The sequence below is a fragment of the Camelina sativa genome, chromosome 18 (genome assembly GCF_030686135.1).
Source record: "Camelina sativa cultivar CO46 ecotype springtype chromosome 18, ASM3068613v1".
NCBI classification, from domain to species: Eukaryota; Viridiplantae; Streptophyta; class Magnoliopsida; order Brassicales; family Brassicaceae; genus Camelina; species Camelina sativa.
In genome coordinates, this window is record NC_141897.1 from 12,865,567 (window position 1) to 12,882,410 (window position 16,844).

The 16,844-nt window shown below is 35.4% G+C and overlaps 2 protein-coding genes across 4 annotated transcripts; both read left to right on the plus strand.

The window, feature by feature from the left end:
• Positions 1-4,653: 4,653 nt before the first annotated feature.
• Positions 4,654-10,377, plus strand: LOC104760928 (uncharacterized). 3 transcript variants are annotated; one of them, XM_010483921.3, is made up of 14 exons: positions 5,313-5,680; positions 5,776-5,828; positions 6,007-6,471; positions 6,550-7,219; positions 7,347-7,387; positions 7,502-7,570; positions 7,672-7,772; positions 7,869-7,947; positions 8,136-8,234; positions 8,764-8,832; positions 8,927-8,976; positions 9,073-9,154; positions 9,661-9,755; positions 9,854-10,377. In XM_010483921.3, the coding sequence occupies exons 1-14, from the start codon at positions 5,452-5,454 to the stop codon at positions 9,981-9,983; spliced, it is 2,232 nt and encodes a 743-aa protein (XP_010482223.2). In that variant the 5' UTR covers positions 5,313-5,451; the 3' UTR covers positions 9,984-10,377. The 3 variants fall into 3 exon arrangements, 2 of the variants coding, with proteins under 2 accessions (XP_010482220.2, XP_010482223.2); XM_010483918.3 differs by having other exon boundaries at positions 4,654-5,828; positions 6,021-6,471; XR_015589381.1 differs by having other exon boundaries at positions 5,146-5,828; positions 6,021-6,471; positions 9,650-9,755.
• Positions 10,378-15,718: 5,341 nt separating this feature from the next.
• LOC104760929 (calcium-binding protein CP1) lies at positions 15,719-16,602 on the plus strand. Its single transcript, XM_010483922.3, has one exon. The coding sequence runs from the start codon at positions 15,902-15,904 to the stop codon at positions 16,388-16,390; it is 489 nt and encodes a 162-aa protein (XP_010482224.1). The 5' UTR covers positions 15,719-15,901; the 3' UTR covers positions 16,391-16,602.
• The last annotated feature ends 242 nt before the right edge of the window (positions 16,603-16,844 follow it).

The following is a 16,844-nucleotide window of genomic DNA, read 5'->3' on the forward strand; positions in this document are numbered from 1 at the left end:
TGGAATTATGTCCTTTTATCAGAACTCTTTCCACCTGTAGATGTTAGGAGTATCATGTCATATCCTCCAGACATAACGAGGTCTGATACATGGATTTGGGCTTATACTAACGCTGGAAAATATTCAGTGGAAAGTGGTAACTGGCTTCTTTCCAATCTGGTTGAGGTGCTGTTGTTTTTTCTCCAACCGAACAAGAATGTAATGAGCTGAAATCACATGTTTGGACTATAAAAACGGTACCCAAGATTAAGTGTTTTTCTGGCGAGCGTTGTCAGGAGCTTTGTCGGTTGTGGAGTGTTTAATTGCTCATGGGCTTCAAGTGGAGTTGAGATGTAAGATTTGCAATTTAGTTCCAGAAACGGTTTGTCATGTTCTGTTTGGTTGTGGTCCAGCGAGGAGTGTATGGGATATTTCTAATCTTCCTTTTTCTCAAGGAGGTTTCTCACACTCTTTACAGGAAAATTTTAGATTGTAATTGGATTTAATGGAGATAGATAGTGTTCCAACACTGTATCGGCAGGCTATTCCATAGATAGTTTATGGTATTCAGAAGCATAGGAATGATATCATTTACGAAGGTAAGCATGGTGATGTAAACACATTGATCTCTCTGGCTTTGGAAGAATCTGGGTTATGGCATAAACACTCGATATCTGCTTTTCCAAATGGGGATGTTGGTAGTAATTTAAATCATCGTTTAGCTAAATGATAGACAAAGCCAGAAAGTTGGGGTCCTTAAATGTAATCTTCATGCATCTTGGTTTTTTTCCTCTACCATGTGTGGTGGTTCTTGGTTCGTTTGGGATTCTGAAGGTAATGCGATTTTTCATGCTAGGGATGTTTTTATTCCAACGTGCAACAGAATTGCAGCTGAGTTGAGACGTATATGCTGGGCACTTAATAGCATGAAAGATATTCATCTTGATAACATGGAAGTGTGGCTGTTAAAGCTATCCATGAGCCTCATGAGTGGCCTTGCTATCGTTCATATCTAGATAAGACACATCGTCTCTCTTCTGGTTTCAGCGACTTGTTTTTAAGTTGTTTTCTTCACATGCCAACTCTAGAGCAGGTGATATTGCTCGAAGTGTCAGGCGTGATGCGCGGTTCCGTTCATACCTTTCCATTTATGTTCCTTCTTGGTTACAGTCTCAGATTGAGGATGAAAGAAGGATTTTATAGATTCTATCTTTTTCATATGTTTGGTTTTGCTTTATGGTTTGAGGTTGTTGTTTATTATGGAGCGTTATGCTCTGTTTGTTCAGATTCTATTTAATTTTTTAAAAAATTCTATCATGACAAAAAAAAAATTTAAACTAATAAAATATTTTAAATAATTATTAGTTTCCAAAAAAAATAATTCACTTTCTCTCTCTAATTTACTATGGACGATAATTAAGAAATATTTTTTAAAAAAATTGTTAACTAATTAAACTTAAAAACTAAGATTTGATATTATACCATATTATATATTTTAATTATTGTATTAATTTGTAATGAAGCAGTTCATGCTTATAGCACGTTATGGTTGTATTCATTGTGAGTTTTATTCTTGTTCTGTCGATTTACTGTACCTTTATGGCTGTTTCCAACATTGTATCATCCAAACAATGATTCAAGTTAATGCAACTAATATTTTTGACAAAAAAAGTTATTATTGTATTAATTTCTTTTCATAGTATTTTTATATTTTTTAATTTTTTTGTTCTTATTCATATTTTCTTTTAAAACTTTTGAAATTTTGTAAAATATTTGTCGGTATAAAGAAAGATTCTGAACTAATTATGAGTCTCTGTTCCTGTTAATATTTCCTCTTTATATACTCCTGACTACACTGAGCACTGAAACACAAAATTTTCAAAGCAGACAAAAAAATATAGATGTTTCCGTTGTAAACAAACATTTTCATATCATTATATTGTATGTCATAATTTTACATTACTTAATAACTGATAAATTTTGTTGGAATAGTTTATATTTTAGTAAAGAAAATGTAAATGAGGTCATGTAAATACTTTTTGTTTACGGTAAACTTATAACAAAAAGACATTAATTTGGTAGCATGAAAGCTAGCTAAGGTTATCGATCGATATACTTTAATAGATACCATATTCTTAAATCTTAATATATATACACACTACTCCTCGTGGATATGCGAGCAGATTAAAGTTTATAAACAAACTTGATATACCATGAGTCATGCATGTCTATATCTAAACCGTGATTTGTCCTTCGAAATTGTTGGTGATCTACCAAACTACCAATGTGTAGTCCAATATCATGGCCAAGATATTAATATATATTACCAACTCAAAGAATCTATAACCTCTCGCTCGGTCCTCTCCTCTGTTTATGGATATAGATGCGTCGACGACGTTCTTTACTTTAACACTACTTGTATATGTGGCAATATAACAAACATCGCTTTAACACTATATTATTTTTCAAGTGATTAGGTTTTTTTTTATTTTGCATGGCTAAATTCAAATTATATGACATATATAGCATCCCACCTTTCCCTTCATTAGGTCAAGGATCCGGTCCTTGTTTCTATTTTCAGACACGTAATTTGTTTGGTATCGTACTCGTTTTTCTTACCAACTACTCTATAATCTTATACTCGTTTGCTCAAATACATGGATTAATTATAGAAATAGGCATTTGTTTACCTAAATATTTGAAATTAGGCACTTCTGTCCGTGATTACAAGATTAGGCATTTTATTTCGACCAAAATGATGAAATTGCCCTTACTTCCCCATCAACGCTCAACTTTGTCTTCCTCTTTCTCTCCGCCGTGAACCAATATTTTCTCAGACTCTCAAATCCAGTTCTTTATCGTGAATCAAAGAGAGACTTATTGGCTGCTTAGATCTCTCCGACGACCTGCGTCTTTCCGACCGCCAGTCATTCTGATGGTTAAAAAAACCCTTAATCGTCTATAAAGCTTTGTCGGCCGTATATCCATTAGAATCTTAGGTTGTTGGATCTCGACGCAGATCTGAACTCAAGTGATGAAAGTTTCATTTGCCCTCATTTTTTCTCACAACGATTCACCCTTTCCGACTTCCAAACGATTAAGAAGATGACGGCAAGATCTCGAATCTTATCAACGGCGGTGACGATCATAGTGAGTTCCACCTTGAAGATGGTTACCGTCGTTCAAGGCTGGTGATTGAATCAATTACCTACTAATTTTATTCAAGATTTGTCAATCACAAAACATGTAATTTTTAGTTTTTGTTCAGATTTGAAAATGAATTAATTAGATATTTTAATTCAATTAGTGTTTATGATTGGAACCCAAGAGTTCTCTAGATATGATCCTTTTAGGATTTAGTTTCTTTTACATATTAACACAATTTATTAAATTCATTTAATTTGTTGGTTCTCATAGATGGTTGTTGATGGTGGAAAAGTGTGTTTTGTGATGGTATTGGTCGGAGAAGAAGGAAGAAAGAAGATACAGATAATGAAAGATAAAATTGTCAAAAAAATACATATTCTTATAAATAAATATGGACAAAAGTCCCTAATTTCAAATATTTATTTAGCTAAACAAATGCCTATTTCTATAATAATCTCCCAAATACATACTTAAATGGGATCTAGTTGTTTCCGCACCACTCACCACTGAAATTAATTTTTGATTAGGATGGGTGACGAACTGTCCTAAGTATCCGTGACTTGATTTTTAAAAGTGTTGGTTATAAATGAATATTATGTGTAGATTTTACAGTGACATTATTGCGAGTCTTAAACACATGTAACAAGAATGGTCACCGGATTATCCATACTCATATATAATTGATGTATAACCAAAAAAATAATAAAGAGAAAAAGAAGAGAGAGTGGGAAAGAGTTGACATTTGGAGCCAATAAGAGCTCAAATGCACGCAATCACAAAAAAGAAAAAAAATAAATTATAGATGAGGTGTATTCATTGTGTGAATTAATTTAAGCATGTTCATTGCAGTGAGAACGACGTTAAGATGCATGCCAAAGCTAAATCTTAGAAACATATATTCGTAGTAATTAGATATATGAGAAAACAGATATATATATATATATATGTTGGGTACACTGATACAAAATTCAAATATCTACAATATATATCATACAAAAAAATTAAAAAAATAAACAAATATATCAATGTCCTAGATTTTTTGTTTTTTTGGGGTTAATTAAAAAACATCTTAGATTTTTTTTGAGTATACAATTCACTAGTTTTCCGGGTGATATGTAAATGCATGCATGTATCTACTTTTGTTTTGAAAGACCTCTTACGAAAACATGTTTGATTATCGTTAGTTTAACAAAATAGCTGCGTACTCTAAATTTAAAGTTTCTAAAACGGAAGTGTTTATTACAAATTAAAGTAAGCTATAAGGAAAATAAATAACTCATAGACAGAAAAAAAAAAAAGGAAATAACATGAACGACAAAAAAAAAGTTTCACATCGATGATGATTTTGTACGGTCATAGTGAACAAAAAAAAAGTAGTACAACCAATGGGAGACTTTAAATTTGAGCTTACCAAAAAGATAACTTTTATTTTGTTGTTGCTTGAGCAATTAATGGAATGGGGTTGCATGCAAACATTAATTGCGTGGGGTCTTCTATTTAAATGATACCTCCTCTAAGATTAATATCATAACACTAAAATGAATTATGAGATTTTTAACTAATTTAGCGTAATTATGATTTTTGTTATTTTTTTTTATCATATACTAGTATATTTATTTATAATTTTGTCCTTTACGAATTATTAATTTTAAAAAACCAAGTCATATTTTTAGGGTCAAAATATAGGCTGCCTATAATAACATTGAAGACAAATCAATCTATTTCCATGTTTATCTGTTTTTTTTCTTTCCAAGTCTTTACTTTTTCTTTTTTTTTAGTCTTTCAGAGGAAAAAACCAACAAAAACTTGCAAGCAGCCAAATTTTAATTTAATTCAAAACTAAAAACATTTGATCAACCACTAATCCAAACAAAAGCTGCCTAAATGTAAATTTGAATCATTTTTTTGTTTTGGTGAAGTGATTAACTATTTTGTTGTTTTTAGAAACAAAGATCTAGATTATTTAATTACATAATCTCTCCACTATAAACAATAAAATAAACCACTGTTTAGAAAGTTAACACAACAATAATTAAAACAAACTAAAAAAACTGAGAAAACCTAAAACAAGAAAAAAAAAAAAAAAGGAATCAAAAACTTAAGAAAAGATAAGCAAAGAAGTTTTCCTTCATTTGTTGTTTGACTCTCTCTCTCTCTCTCTCCAGAAGAAATTTGTTTTGTTTTCTTTCTTTCATTCTTCTTCAAAGCTTCTTCTCACCATTTCCGCCGTGATTCATCTTTCTCCGATTCCCAACTACTCAGATTTGATCTCTGTCTCCCTTCTTATACTCTGCACTGGATTTGATTTGATTTTGATTTCCGCAAATGGAGAAGACGACTCCACCGGCGGAGGAGCTTCTGAAGAAGATACGAGAGTTAGAAGAAAGCCAAGAGCATCTGAAACGTGAGATGTCGAGGCTTAAAGTATCGGCGGAGATGAAGCAGCGTTCGCATTCAGCGTCGCCGCAACGCCCTGTGAGGAGACACAGTGGAGATGGTACTCCGATGTGGAGAAAGAGCGGTGCTGCTTCGTTTCGTCACGCTTCTCCGTTGCGAAAAGAGAGCCATGCGAAACTTTCCGGAGCTGGTGGCGGCGAGGGACAATCGGCAGGCAAGTTCACCGATAAACAGTATTTGAATATTTTGCAGTCTATGGCTCAAGCTGTTCATGTCTTCGATCTAAATGGCCATATTATCTTTTGGTGAGTACTTGTTAGATTTTGCTGTATCCATTTTTTTTTTTTTTTTTTGAATTTTTCATTGGATCGATGAAGGAGTAGTCAGATACTAGGATTTGTGGATTTGATTCGTGTAGATTTTGTTTGTAATGTGTGTAATGTATATTTTTAGTAGCTGATGTATGTCCCAACTGATATTCAGATTCAAAATTCCAGGAACTCAATGGCTGAAAGGCTCTATGGCTTCTCAGCTGCAGAAGCACTTGGGAAAGATCCGATTGATATTCTTGTTGATGTTCAGGATGCTTCGGTTGCACAGAATATAACGCGGCGTTGCAGCAGTGGAGAGAGTTGGACTGGCGAGTTTCCTGTCAAGAACAAAGCAGGAGAGAGGTTTTCGGTCGTGACTACCATGTCTCCTTCCTATGATGATGATGGTTCTCTTATTGGGATCATATGTATCACAAATGATTCGGCACTCTTTCAAGACCCGAGAGGTCCTCCAGTGAAGACTAGGGGGCCAGAAGGGGAAACGAGCTTTAGCCGAGTGACTAGTAGTGTTGCATCTAAGCTTGGTCTTGACTCCAAAGAGGCTGTTGTATCGAAACTCGGCCTTGATTCTCAACAGCCTATACAAGTTGCTATAGCATCAAAGATATCAGATTTGGTTAGTCTTATTGTGGGTTGCATATACTCTCCATCTTTTAGTATACTGTCGTTTGACTAGTGTAGTCAAACCTTGCAGGCATCTAAGGTGGGCAACAAGGTCAAGTCGAAAATACGAGCTGGTGATAATAATGCTTCACACCTTGAGGGTGGAAGTGGGGACAGTCATCAGTCCGATCAGGGTTTCTTTGATTCTGCTTTCTTTGAGCGGAGGGAAGATGCAGCAACAAGTGGTGCTAATACACCGAGGGGTGATTTTATTCAATCTCCTTTTGGTGTATTTTTGCGCAGCGATGATAAGGCTTCTTCAAAGCCTTTCAGAGATTCCAGTGATGAAAGTGATGGAAACTCTATTATCCCTAAAACACTGACCTCAAAAGCTGAAGAGTGGATGTCAAAGAAAGGATTATCATGGCCATGGAAAGGTAATGAAAGGGAAGGTTTGGAAGGAAGGCGTGGTCATTCTGTGTGGCCTTGGGTGCAGAACGAGCAACAAAAAGAACAAGCTTATCAAAGTAACTCTAATCACAGTGTTAAGTCGGAAAGCCAGGCGTGTGAAAGTATTAAAGCTTCAAGTAATGAGCCTATGGGGTATTGGTCTTCCCCTGTTAATGTGAACAGCACTAGCAGTACTAGCAGCTGCGGAAGTACCAGCAGTAGTGTTATGAACAAGGTCGATATGGATAGTGACTGCTTGGATTATGAAATCTTATGGGAGGATTTGACAATTGGAGAACAAATCGGGCAAGGTGATGTACTCCTTTCCGAGAGATGACAAAAAACATATCCATGCGTTAATACATCTAACGATTTATGTGGTTTTCATGTCTCTGTTCTGCTAAGATGGTAACACAGTTTTCCTTTTTATACATACAGGTTCATGTGGAACTGTCTATCATGGTCTATGGTTTGGATCTGTACGTTCTTGCTTTTTCTTGATGTTGTAGAATATGCATCATCGATGCTTAAAGCCCCCATGAGAAAATCATGAACAAAGAGGCTCTTACTGAGAGTTGCTACTGTCACTGCAGGATGTGGCTGTAAAGGTGTTTTCCAAACAAGAATATTCAGAAGAAATCATAACATCTTTTAGACAAGAGGTATTATGTTTTCTATTCTCTACGATTGGTAACAGACAACTGATATTTTTATTTGGTTTTTAGTGACACCTGTACATATGCTGGACTTGTTTATTTTGAAGGTATCATTGATGAAAAGACTTAGGCATCCGAATGTCTTGTTATTTATGGGAGCCGTGACATCTCCTCAGCGTCTCTGTATAGTGACAGAGTTCCTTCCACGGTTCGGTCTCACCTCTTTGGCTAATATTAAATTCTTTTTGTGCTTTTGTACTTCGGGACCAAAAGTCTGACTCACCCTATCATATAACATATGCAGTGGAAGTCTCTTCCCTTTGCTGCAGAGGAACACGTCAAAACTGGATTGGAGGCGTCGTATCCATATGGCCTCAGATATTGTGAGTATTAGTCACACACGTTATTTTCCAGTTGTGGGACTGCATACCACCCACTGTTTTCTAAGTAAAAGCTGTTCTAATCTGGTTCTTGCATCTTTCTTGCACATTGTTCTTTGGATTCGTTAGTTCAGTTACTGTATCTCTTTTACAATATGTTACACATTTTCCTTACATACGTCTTCCCACAGGCTCGTGGCATGAATTATCTTCACCATTGTGCTCCACCGATCATTCACCGAGATCTAAAGTCATCAAATTTACTGGTCGATCGAAACTGGACTGTGAAGGTATTGTTTTCATTTTCAAAGTCATAAATTTTCCCTTTAGACCGGACAAACACTAGCTTTTCGCCATGCCTTTGATAATCTCAATAGAGCTAAAAACAAGATAATTACTATAGTCCTTACAAAATACCACCTTCATCAGATTTCGCCAGGTGAAACGATTTCATTGGATGAATTAGATATGAATGTCTCCAATGAAATTTGATTTATTCCCTTCTGTTTGTGACATGGGTTGAATATATTAGTTTAGGCACAACAAAATAAAGTTATTAGGTCGAGTTATTCTGTTGTGTCAGAACTGAGAAGTTGTATGAGAAAAATAGATAGACATTGACATTTTACTTGTCAGACTTTAAAGCAAAATGAAAAATCAGATAAGATATTTCAAACAGCAAAAGAAGCTTTAGATAATGATTCGTTGTAGATATACCAGTAGAAAGAGGCTTGGATCTTAATTGCAGAATTAGAAATTAATATTGACCAAAAAAAGGCTCTGCTTGTCATAGTTGACTTACCGTGTCATCTCTAACAGGTTGCTGACTTTGGTCTGTCGCGTATTAAGCATGAGACGTACCTCACTACAAAAACGGGAAGGGGAACGGTACTTAACATAGCTCTTACCGGATTGATTCCTCTATTTTATGATGTCAATTTTTCCTAGGATGAAATTCCATTGGTTGTTACCTGTGTTGCAGCCTCAATGGATGGCACCAGAAGTTCTTCGAAATGAGGCTGCTGATGAAAAGTATATTCCCATTCGCTGCTTGGCTTAACTTCCTTTCCTAATTTTATGTTATAGCCTTTGTCTCCGAAAATGTTCCTCCTACTCTTTAAATTACAGGTCTGACGTTTACAGCTTTGGAGTAATACTATGGGAGCTGGTGACTGAGAAGATCCCGTGGGAAAATCTAAATGCTATGCAGGTATGATTTTCGTATTTAGGTAAAAATGTTCAAGCATTGTCCCCAAATTTAAATTTGACTAGAGAAATCGAAACTTTGGTTATGTTATGTCAATGTTACAAACACTGCAGCTATATGGTCGCTGTTAAAATGCATCTACAAGTTTCCATCAACCCCATCAATAAGCTGTAGTCAGTAAAGAATATTAGGAAAGCAGACTACTCATTTTGGTATTGTAATATCAATGTAGAAACAATGTAGTGAATACTTCCTATGACTGCAAGTCGAGTAAGTTGATCTTTTTTGGTCAAATTGAAAGGGTAAATTTTGTATGACTGCAAGTCCAGTGAGTTGATGATCTTAATTTTTTTGGTCAAATTGAACGGGTAAATTTGTATGAATTAGAGAGCCCTCTTGTGTCCATCGCAAAACATCGCTTCCAATTAAGAAAGTTTGCAAATTATGTCTCCTCTTAGTTCCTAATATTGAACCAAATATGAAGAGAAGTCTATTTAGGATACTTGCAGGTGATTGGAGCTGTTGGCTTCATGAACCAGAGGCTGGAAGTCCCGAAAAACGTTGATCCTAAGTGGATATCTTTAATGGAAAGCTGCTGGCATAGGTAATGTTTGGTCCCTTTCACAGCTATGTTTGATTGATGTGTTTTTGCAGTTGATGAAGTAGCAGCTCAGCTAATGCGAGTAAGATAATTTTTTGCAGTGAACCGCAGCACAGACCATCGTTCCAAGAAATTATGGAGAAACTAAGAGAGCTTCAAAGAAAGTACACTATACAGTTCCAGGCGGCTCGTGCTGCATCAATAGACAACTCTACCCTCAAGGGAAAATAAAAACCATTGAAATGGACAGAGCAGAATCTGATTATGCATATTGCGTTTGACGAAGCTGAGAGTTACAGAAGCAAAGCAGAAAAGGTGTTTTTGTGTTTTGTATTGAAGCGCAACGAGGATGAAGCACCAAAAAGAAAGAGTTTTGGTATATGCCACAATATTCTCTCTCTCATTAAAAAAGCCATTCTTTTGTATGGAATTGATTCTGATAACGTCATGTGCTTGCGAGGCGAGCTAGAGAGGTTATTTATATACGTGAAAAACATTATGCCTGAGACAGACCCAATTTTTTTAAGAATAGTCTGTACAGGTGAAATTACGAGAGAGAATCAAGATTTGTACCACTGATTTTGAGTAAATATTGTAACTTTTTATTGGATCATGCCTTGTTATTGTTTGTGTGCGTTTGGAAAAGTCTCTGTTTACTTTCTTTAAAACACGTAACTCAATTTACAAGATAAACTAGGATGAAGCAATTACACAATACCCCAAAATCCAAACAGGTTACAAGACATGTATATCTACTGTAATGTCGTAAATGGCTTTTGTTCAGGGTGGAGAATGGATTTTGATTTCTTTAATCCGAGGAGGCGTCAACACATCTATGTAACGTCCGGTAAGAAAAGAACAAGAAATGATTTAAATAATATTCATACATTTTGTATAGTATGCGACTTATGCGTAGTTGAAGTTAGAAAAAATAGTGTGACGACTAGCAGAAAATAAAAAAAATCATAAATTTATATGATTTTGTCACTTTGGGCGTGATAACCGGACAAACCGAACCGGATAACCCGAAAATTTTGGTTATCGGGACAAACTGAAGAGCAGTTGAATAATCATTCGGCATAATTAATTGGGATAATCGGATTTCGGTTTAATTCGGATCGATAATCGGACCGATCGGGTTATTAAAAAACCGCATAAGTATATAATTAAAACCGGTGAGCATTAACCCTAATTTCTTATTTCTTTCTTTCTTCGACGCTGCAGTCCGCATGATGCTATTTTGAAAGCGAGAGAGAAGAACATCAGTTCATCCTTGTTCTCCGATCTAATCTCGTTTTTTCTCCATCATCAACTCATATCTTCTTCTACTTCTAGAGACTCTACGGATACTTCTTCAGTTCTTCTCAGATTTTGCGAGCTACAACCTAGATTCTTCGAATTTGAAACAGTTAGTTCTTTCGTTCTTCTTTGTTTTCAATTTATTGTGTTCTTTAGTTATTTTTTGTTGTCAATTTGACGATTATGATTCGTTAGTATTGAAACCCTAAAATTTTAGAATAAAAAAATTTAGGGTTTGAGTTCCAATTTCTTTCCGAAATTTAGGGTTTATCTTCTTTTGTTGTCTTCATAGTCAATTAGTATAGTTCTGATTATTTAGCAACCGATTAGGAAATTCAAATTGAAACCAAAATCCTAAATTTTTGAATTCAAAAAATTTAGGGTTTCGGTTTCAATTTCATTTGGAAATTTAGGGCTTAACTTATGTCGTTGTTCTTCGTAGTCAATTAGTCTATCTCCGTTTTGTTATTATCTGATTATGTGATTTAGGGTTTATGTTCTATTTACTTTGTTTATATCTTGTTTCAGTATCTGCAACTTGTATTGTTAATTGTTATTATGAGCTAATGAGAGCTGAAAAATCATTTGTAGATGACTGACGAGAACAACGAGGAGCCTACAGTTCAAGCCGGACAACAAGATGCAACTGCGGATGTTGCAGCGAATGTTGCATCTGGAAAGGAGCGTCCAAGACCTGCATCTGGTACTGATAAGCCACCGAAACCAAGAAAAAAGTATGCTAAAAGAGCTCCGGTTTGGGAACATTTTCTGCAAAGGGAAGGAGAGAATGCTAAGAGCTATTGTAAGTATTGTGCAGCAGAGATAGCTTGTGATATTAAGGCAGTAGGGACTAGCCCGATGATTGATCACATGAATAGATGCAAGCAGTACAAGGATTGGGTAGAAAAGGAAAAGCAGAAGGTTATCACTGGTGATAACAATGGGAATCTGAAGGTCATTAAGTATGACTCGATGCTGTTTAGAAGATCAGTTAATGAGATGTTAGTAGTGAATGAGTTGCCACTCTCATTTGTCGAGTCAGAGGGATGGAAGCGGTTATGCTTCAATGTGTTGCCGTTGTACAACACATTCTCTAGAAGGACTAGTACTAAAGACATTGTGGCGATGTATATGCAAGAGAAGGCAGCTCTGAAGAACATGTTTAGTGTAGAGAAACAAAGGGTTTCTCTCACTACGAATATATGGACGTGTCCTACCACATCATACAGCTACATGGTGATCACCGCTCACTGGATTAATAGTGAATGGGAATTGCAGAAGAGAATTCTGAGCTTTAAGGTCATCACTGATCACAAAGGAGACACCATTGCTGGACAGTTGATGGATTGCTTAGATGATTGGGGAATTCAGAAGGTCTTCACTGTGACAGTCGATAATGCGAAGAACAATGACAAGGCGATGGATGCTTTTAAGGTTCAGTTAAGGCTGAGAGGAGAGGAAGCATTAGTTAGGGATGGTGATTACCTACATATGCGTTGCTGTGCACATATCCTCAATCTAGTTGTCGGAGATGGTTTGAAGAAGGTAAATCATCATGTTGTTGCTGTTAGGAATGCTGTGAAGTATGTTCGGTCATCATTCACTAGGTTGAAGTCTTTCGCATTGCGGTGTGACACAGGGAAATTGTGTAGAGGGAGTTTGCCTCTCGACGTTTGCACACGCTGGAACTCAACGTATCTGATGTTGAGTTTTGCTTTGAAGTTGAGGAAGACTTTTGAGAAGATGGAAGCTGAGGACAAGTTGTACTGTGATTATTTTGAGGAAGAGGATGAGAAAACAAAGGCTAAACGTGTTGGACCACCGACTAATTCTACTTGGGAGGAAATTGCAAGGTTGGTCAAGTTTCTGAAAATCTTTTATAAGTGCACTTTGATATTCTCTACTTCTAATTCAGTTAGTTCCACTGTCTGTTACAATGAGATTGTCGACATTAAGAGGAACTTGATGAGTAAGTGTACCAGTCCCGATGAAGAGATCAGAAAGCAAGCTCATGTTATGAGGGATAAGTTTGAGAAGTATTGGGATGGATTGGGAAACATGAATCCACTAGTGATTGTGGCCAGTGTCTTTGACCTTCGAAACAAGATGAAGTTTGCTTCTCTCTGCTTTGACCAGTTGTATGGTAAGGAGACAATAGAGTCTAGGCAACTCAATTCTAAAGTTTCAGTTAGAAGCCATCAAAGACACCCCAGATTCTCAGCCAAAGTCTACCGTCTATGAGTTATCAGATGATGAAGATTGTGAGGGGATACTTGCAATATTCCACAAGGTGGTTGGGTTGAAGACTTCTGTAGATAACTACAATGAGTTACAACAGTATCTAGCAGAGAAACCTGAGCAGAGAGTAGAGAATAAGTTGGGGATGCCTTATGATGTTCTCAGTTGGTGGAGACGTAATAGCCCAAAGTATCCAGTCTTGTCAGAAATGGCAAGAGATGTTCTAGCAATTCAAGCCTCATCGGTTGCTTCAGAATCATCTTTTAGTACAAGTGGGAGGGTCTATTTGTGCACCCAACAATGGTTAAAGGGTTCGTATAAAGGAGAAGCAGCCGTAGCAAACTTGGCCCAGATGTTGGAGGAAGTTGAATTCTTTGAGTCTCTTGGTAAGTTTAAGTTCTTGGTTTAGTTATCCTTTTAAATCTTTTGATATCTATAAGTTTATTAATTTCTTGCATCTGTTTTTCTTGTGTAGATTCTCGGATTCCAACGGAAGCTATTCAATGATTCTTCATAGTATGACAGGTATGATTGTGGTTCTGTCCAAATGTTCATATAAGTTTTGTTTTTGTTGTTGATTAACATTGTTTTTATTATGTTTTCACAGGTAGGAAGCTGCGTATTTTGTCTTTTTTGATGCGGAATGCAGCGTTAACAATGGAATGCATAGTACTGACTTGAAGCTGCTCTTTTGACTACTTTTTGATGTGAAGTAGCATGCTTTTGTTGATGGATTGATTTTTTGATGTGATGCTAGCTTAAACAAGATAAAATGCTAGCTTAGCAACTTCTTTAATGGTCTGTAATGGTTTGTAATAGTTTGTACTAGTAGCTTAAAGTCTATAAACTCATTAGCACAACTTTAAGTTACTAGTACATGAACTTAGCAGGTTGTGATTTTGTGTTTACTTCAGAAAATTTCTAATTCGGGTTAAATAAACCGAATTAGATATTGTTTTCGGATGCAAAATTTATTCAGGTAACCGACCCGATTAACCCGGGTATCGTTCGAACCGAACCGAATTACAATTTGAATTTAATTCGGTGAAATTTTTAAAAGCCAGAATTAAAAAAAACCCGAACAATCCGACCCGAACAAATCAGATTTTGTATCGACGACTTGTCCCTTTATTGAGCTTGGTGGATACTCACTTATTACTTACCCAACAAGTAGCTAGCTAGCTATATATTCAAACTTTTGACCTTTACAAATAAAACAAATAATCGTACGTGTGGTAAACGTACGTACACCACTGATATTAGACACGTGAACTAACACAAAATAATGAAGCAAACTGTGCAGTATTTGATCTCCATCCACACAAAGTATAATAAATGATTCCCCCACATGAAGAAAAAAAAGATTCTCAGTGATGAAAGCGAACATACTTTGTTACTAGAAGACTAAAAATAGTTGGGGTCCAATATAAAATTGAGGATCATATTGCTGTCGCAAAGACCTTTGCGGTTGATTCTAACATGAAAAGACAAAATCAAGTTTCTCTATGAATCAGATACCCCTCACACACCAGTCACTACTTCGATGATGTCATCCACTACGTACTTCCGAATCCAAAAATATCCAATGATATTTCACTTTCGTTAATGTTTATTTTTTTATTCGTAACCGACTATAATTATTTTATTTATTTAAAAAACTCGTTTTTTCTTGTTTTCTTCTTAACAAATATTAATATTTACTTTGTTGTCAAAAAAAAAATGTTAATATTTAAGATAAACAGGTGTACAAAATATTTTCCTATTTATAAAATATTATTTTAAACCAAAAAATTGAAGTTAAAAATGACACTAAATAGAATAAGTTTTTGTTAGTTTTCTTTGTCTATAAAAATGAATTTTTATGCAATTTTTAGTAATTAATTTTATTTTTTTCTAAGTTTCCAATTATTTTTTTATTATTTTTAATTTCTATGAAGTTAAAAATGACACTAAATATTTAGGATAGACTGGTGCAAAATAATATTTTCCTATTTATAAAATATTATTTTAAAACAAAAAATTGAAGTTAAAAAATGACACTAGATAGAATAAGTTTTTGTTAGTTTTTTTTTTATCTATAAAATAAAAACTACTAACTAAATAGTTTTAATGAGCAAATATAAAGTGTCAATGTTTAGACTCTGAGATATCTTTTTCTTCTTTCAGCTTTAGATCCAGAAGATATATTTTTCATCGCCTGCATATATTTATATTTCACAAGATTTCACTTTGGTAATATTAACAACTTCATGACAAAAAAAAAAAGAATGTCAAGAAAATAGTATATTTATAATCAAGCATTAAATGCTTTTATTTTGTAAGAACAAAAAGAGTATAAAATACAATACCATTATTATTATATAAATAATAACCAAAAGAATTGGGAGAAACATAAATAAATAAAAATAAAGTAACCAACCTTTCAAAGGAAGCTTTAGAGAGAGATACACAGTCAAACATTTGACTTTTTTGGAGCCTCTTCTCATCTCATCCCCTTATATAAACCCTACGCTCCCACACGTCTCTCTATAGCTTCTTCCTTCACAATCCCAAACGCCACTTTTTCAAAATTTCAAAAAAAAAAAAAAAAAAAACTCAGAAGAGAAACAGAGATGTGTCCTTCCGGTAGAATCGCGATTCCGATAACCACCACCACCACCACCGCCGCAAAAAATTCAGATTTCCGACCAGCTTTCGAAATCATCGACGCAGATCGAGACGGTAAAATCAGCAGCGAAGATCTCCGAGCATTCTACGCCGGAATCTCGAGATCTTCCTCCGACGAGACGATGATCGGGACGATGATATCAGTGGCGGACGCGAACAAAGACGGATTCGTCGAGTTCGACGAGTTCGAGAGAGTTTTAGAAGAAGCAACGGCGCCGTTGTATAGATCTGATGACGGATTGATGAAAGATATGTTTACGGTGATGGATAAAGACGGAGATGGGAGGTTGAGTTACGGAGATCTCAAGAGTTATATGGATTCCGCTGGTTTGGCTGTTACAGACGACGATATCAAAGCTATGATTCGATTAGCCGGCGGTGATTTAAACGACGGCGTTTCGTTCGACGGTTTGCTTAAGATTTTTGGGTGTTAATAAATAATAATGATAAAAAAATGGTACACCACATGTTTACAACTTCTTCTTCTTCTTCTTCTTTCTTCAGTTTTGTTTGTTTGTTTGGAGGGAGTATTTGTTGTCCACCACCACCAGATTTTGTTTTTTTTTGTTTTCTTTTTTATATAATTTGTTATGAAAATGTTAGAAAATTAATTTGTTGGAACGGTTCGTATTATCGACTTATCGTATATGATTTGACTTTTAATTTTAGAGTTTATGTTAGCATTGGCTGAACTGTATTAGTGCTACAAGTCGGCAAGAAAGACTCCAAGTTGAATGTTAAAATAAAGGGTTAAAAAAATATCTTTGGTTTAGCAAAAAAAAAAATTTGGAAGGTCCAAAAGAGACATTTTCACATCAGAAAACGATCCCAAATTTGATCTTTTACCTAGTGCCAAGAAGATGCCATGTACGTACTCGAGCCAGTTCT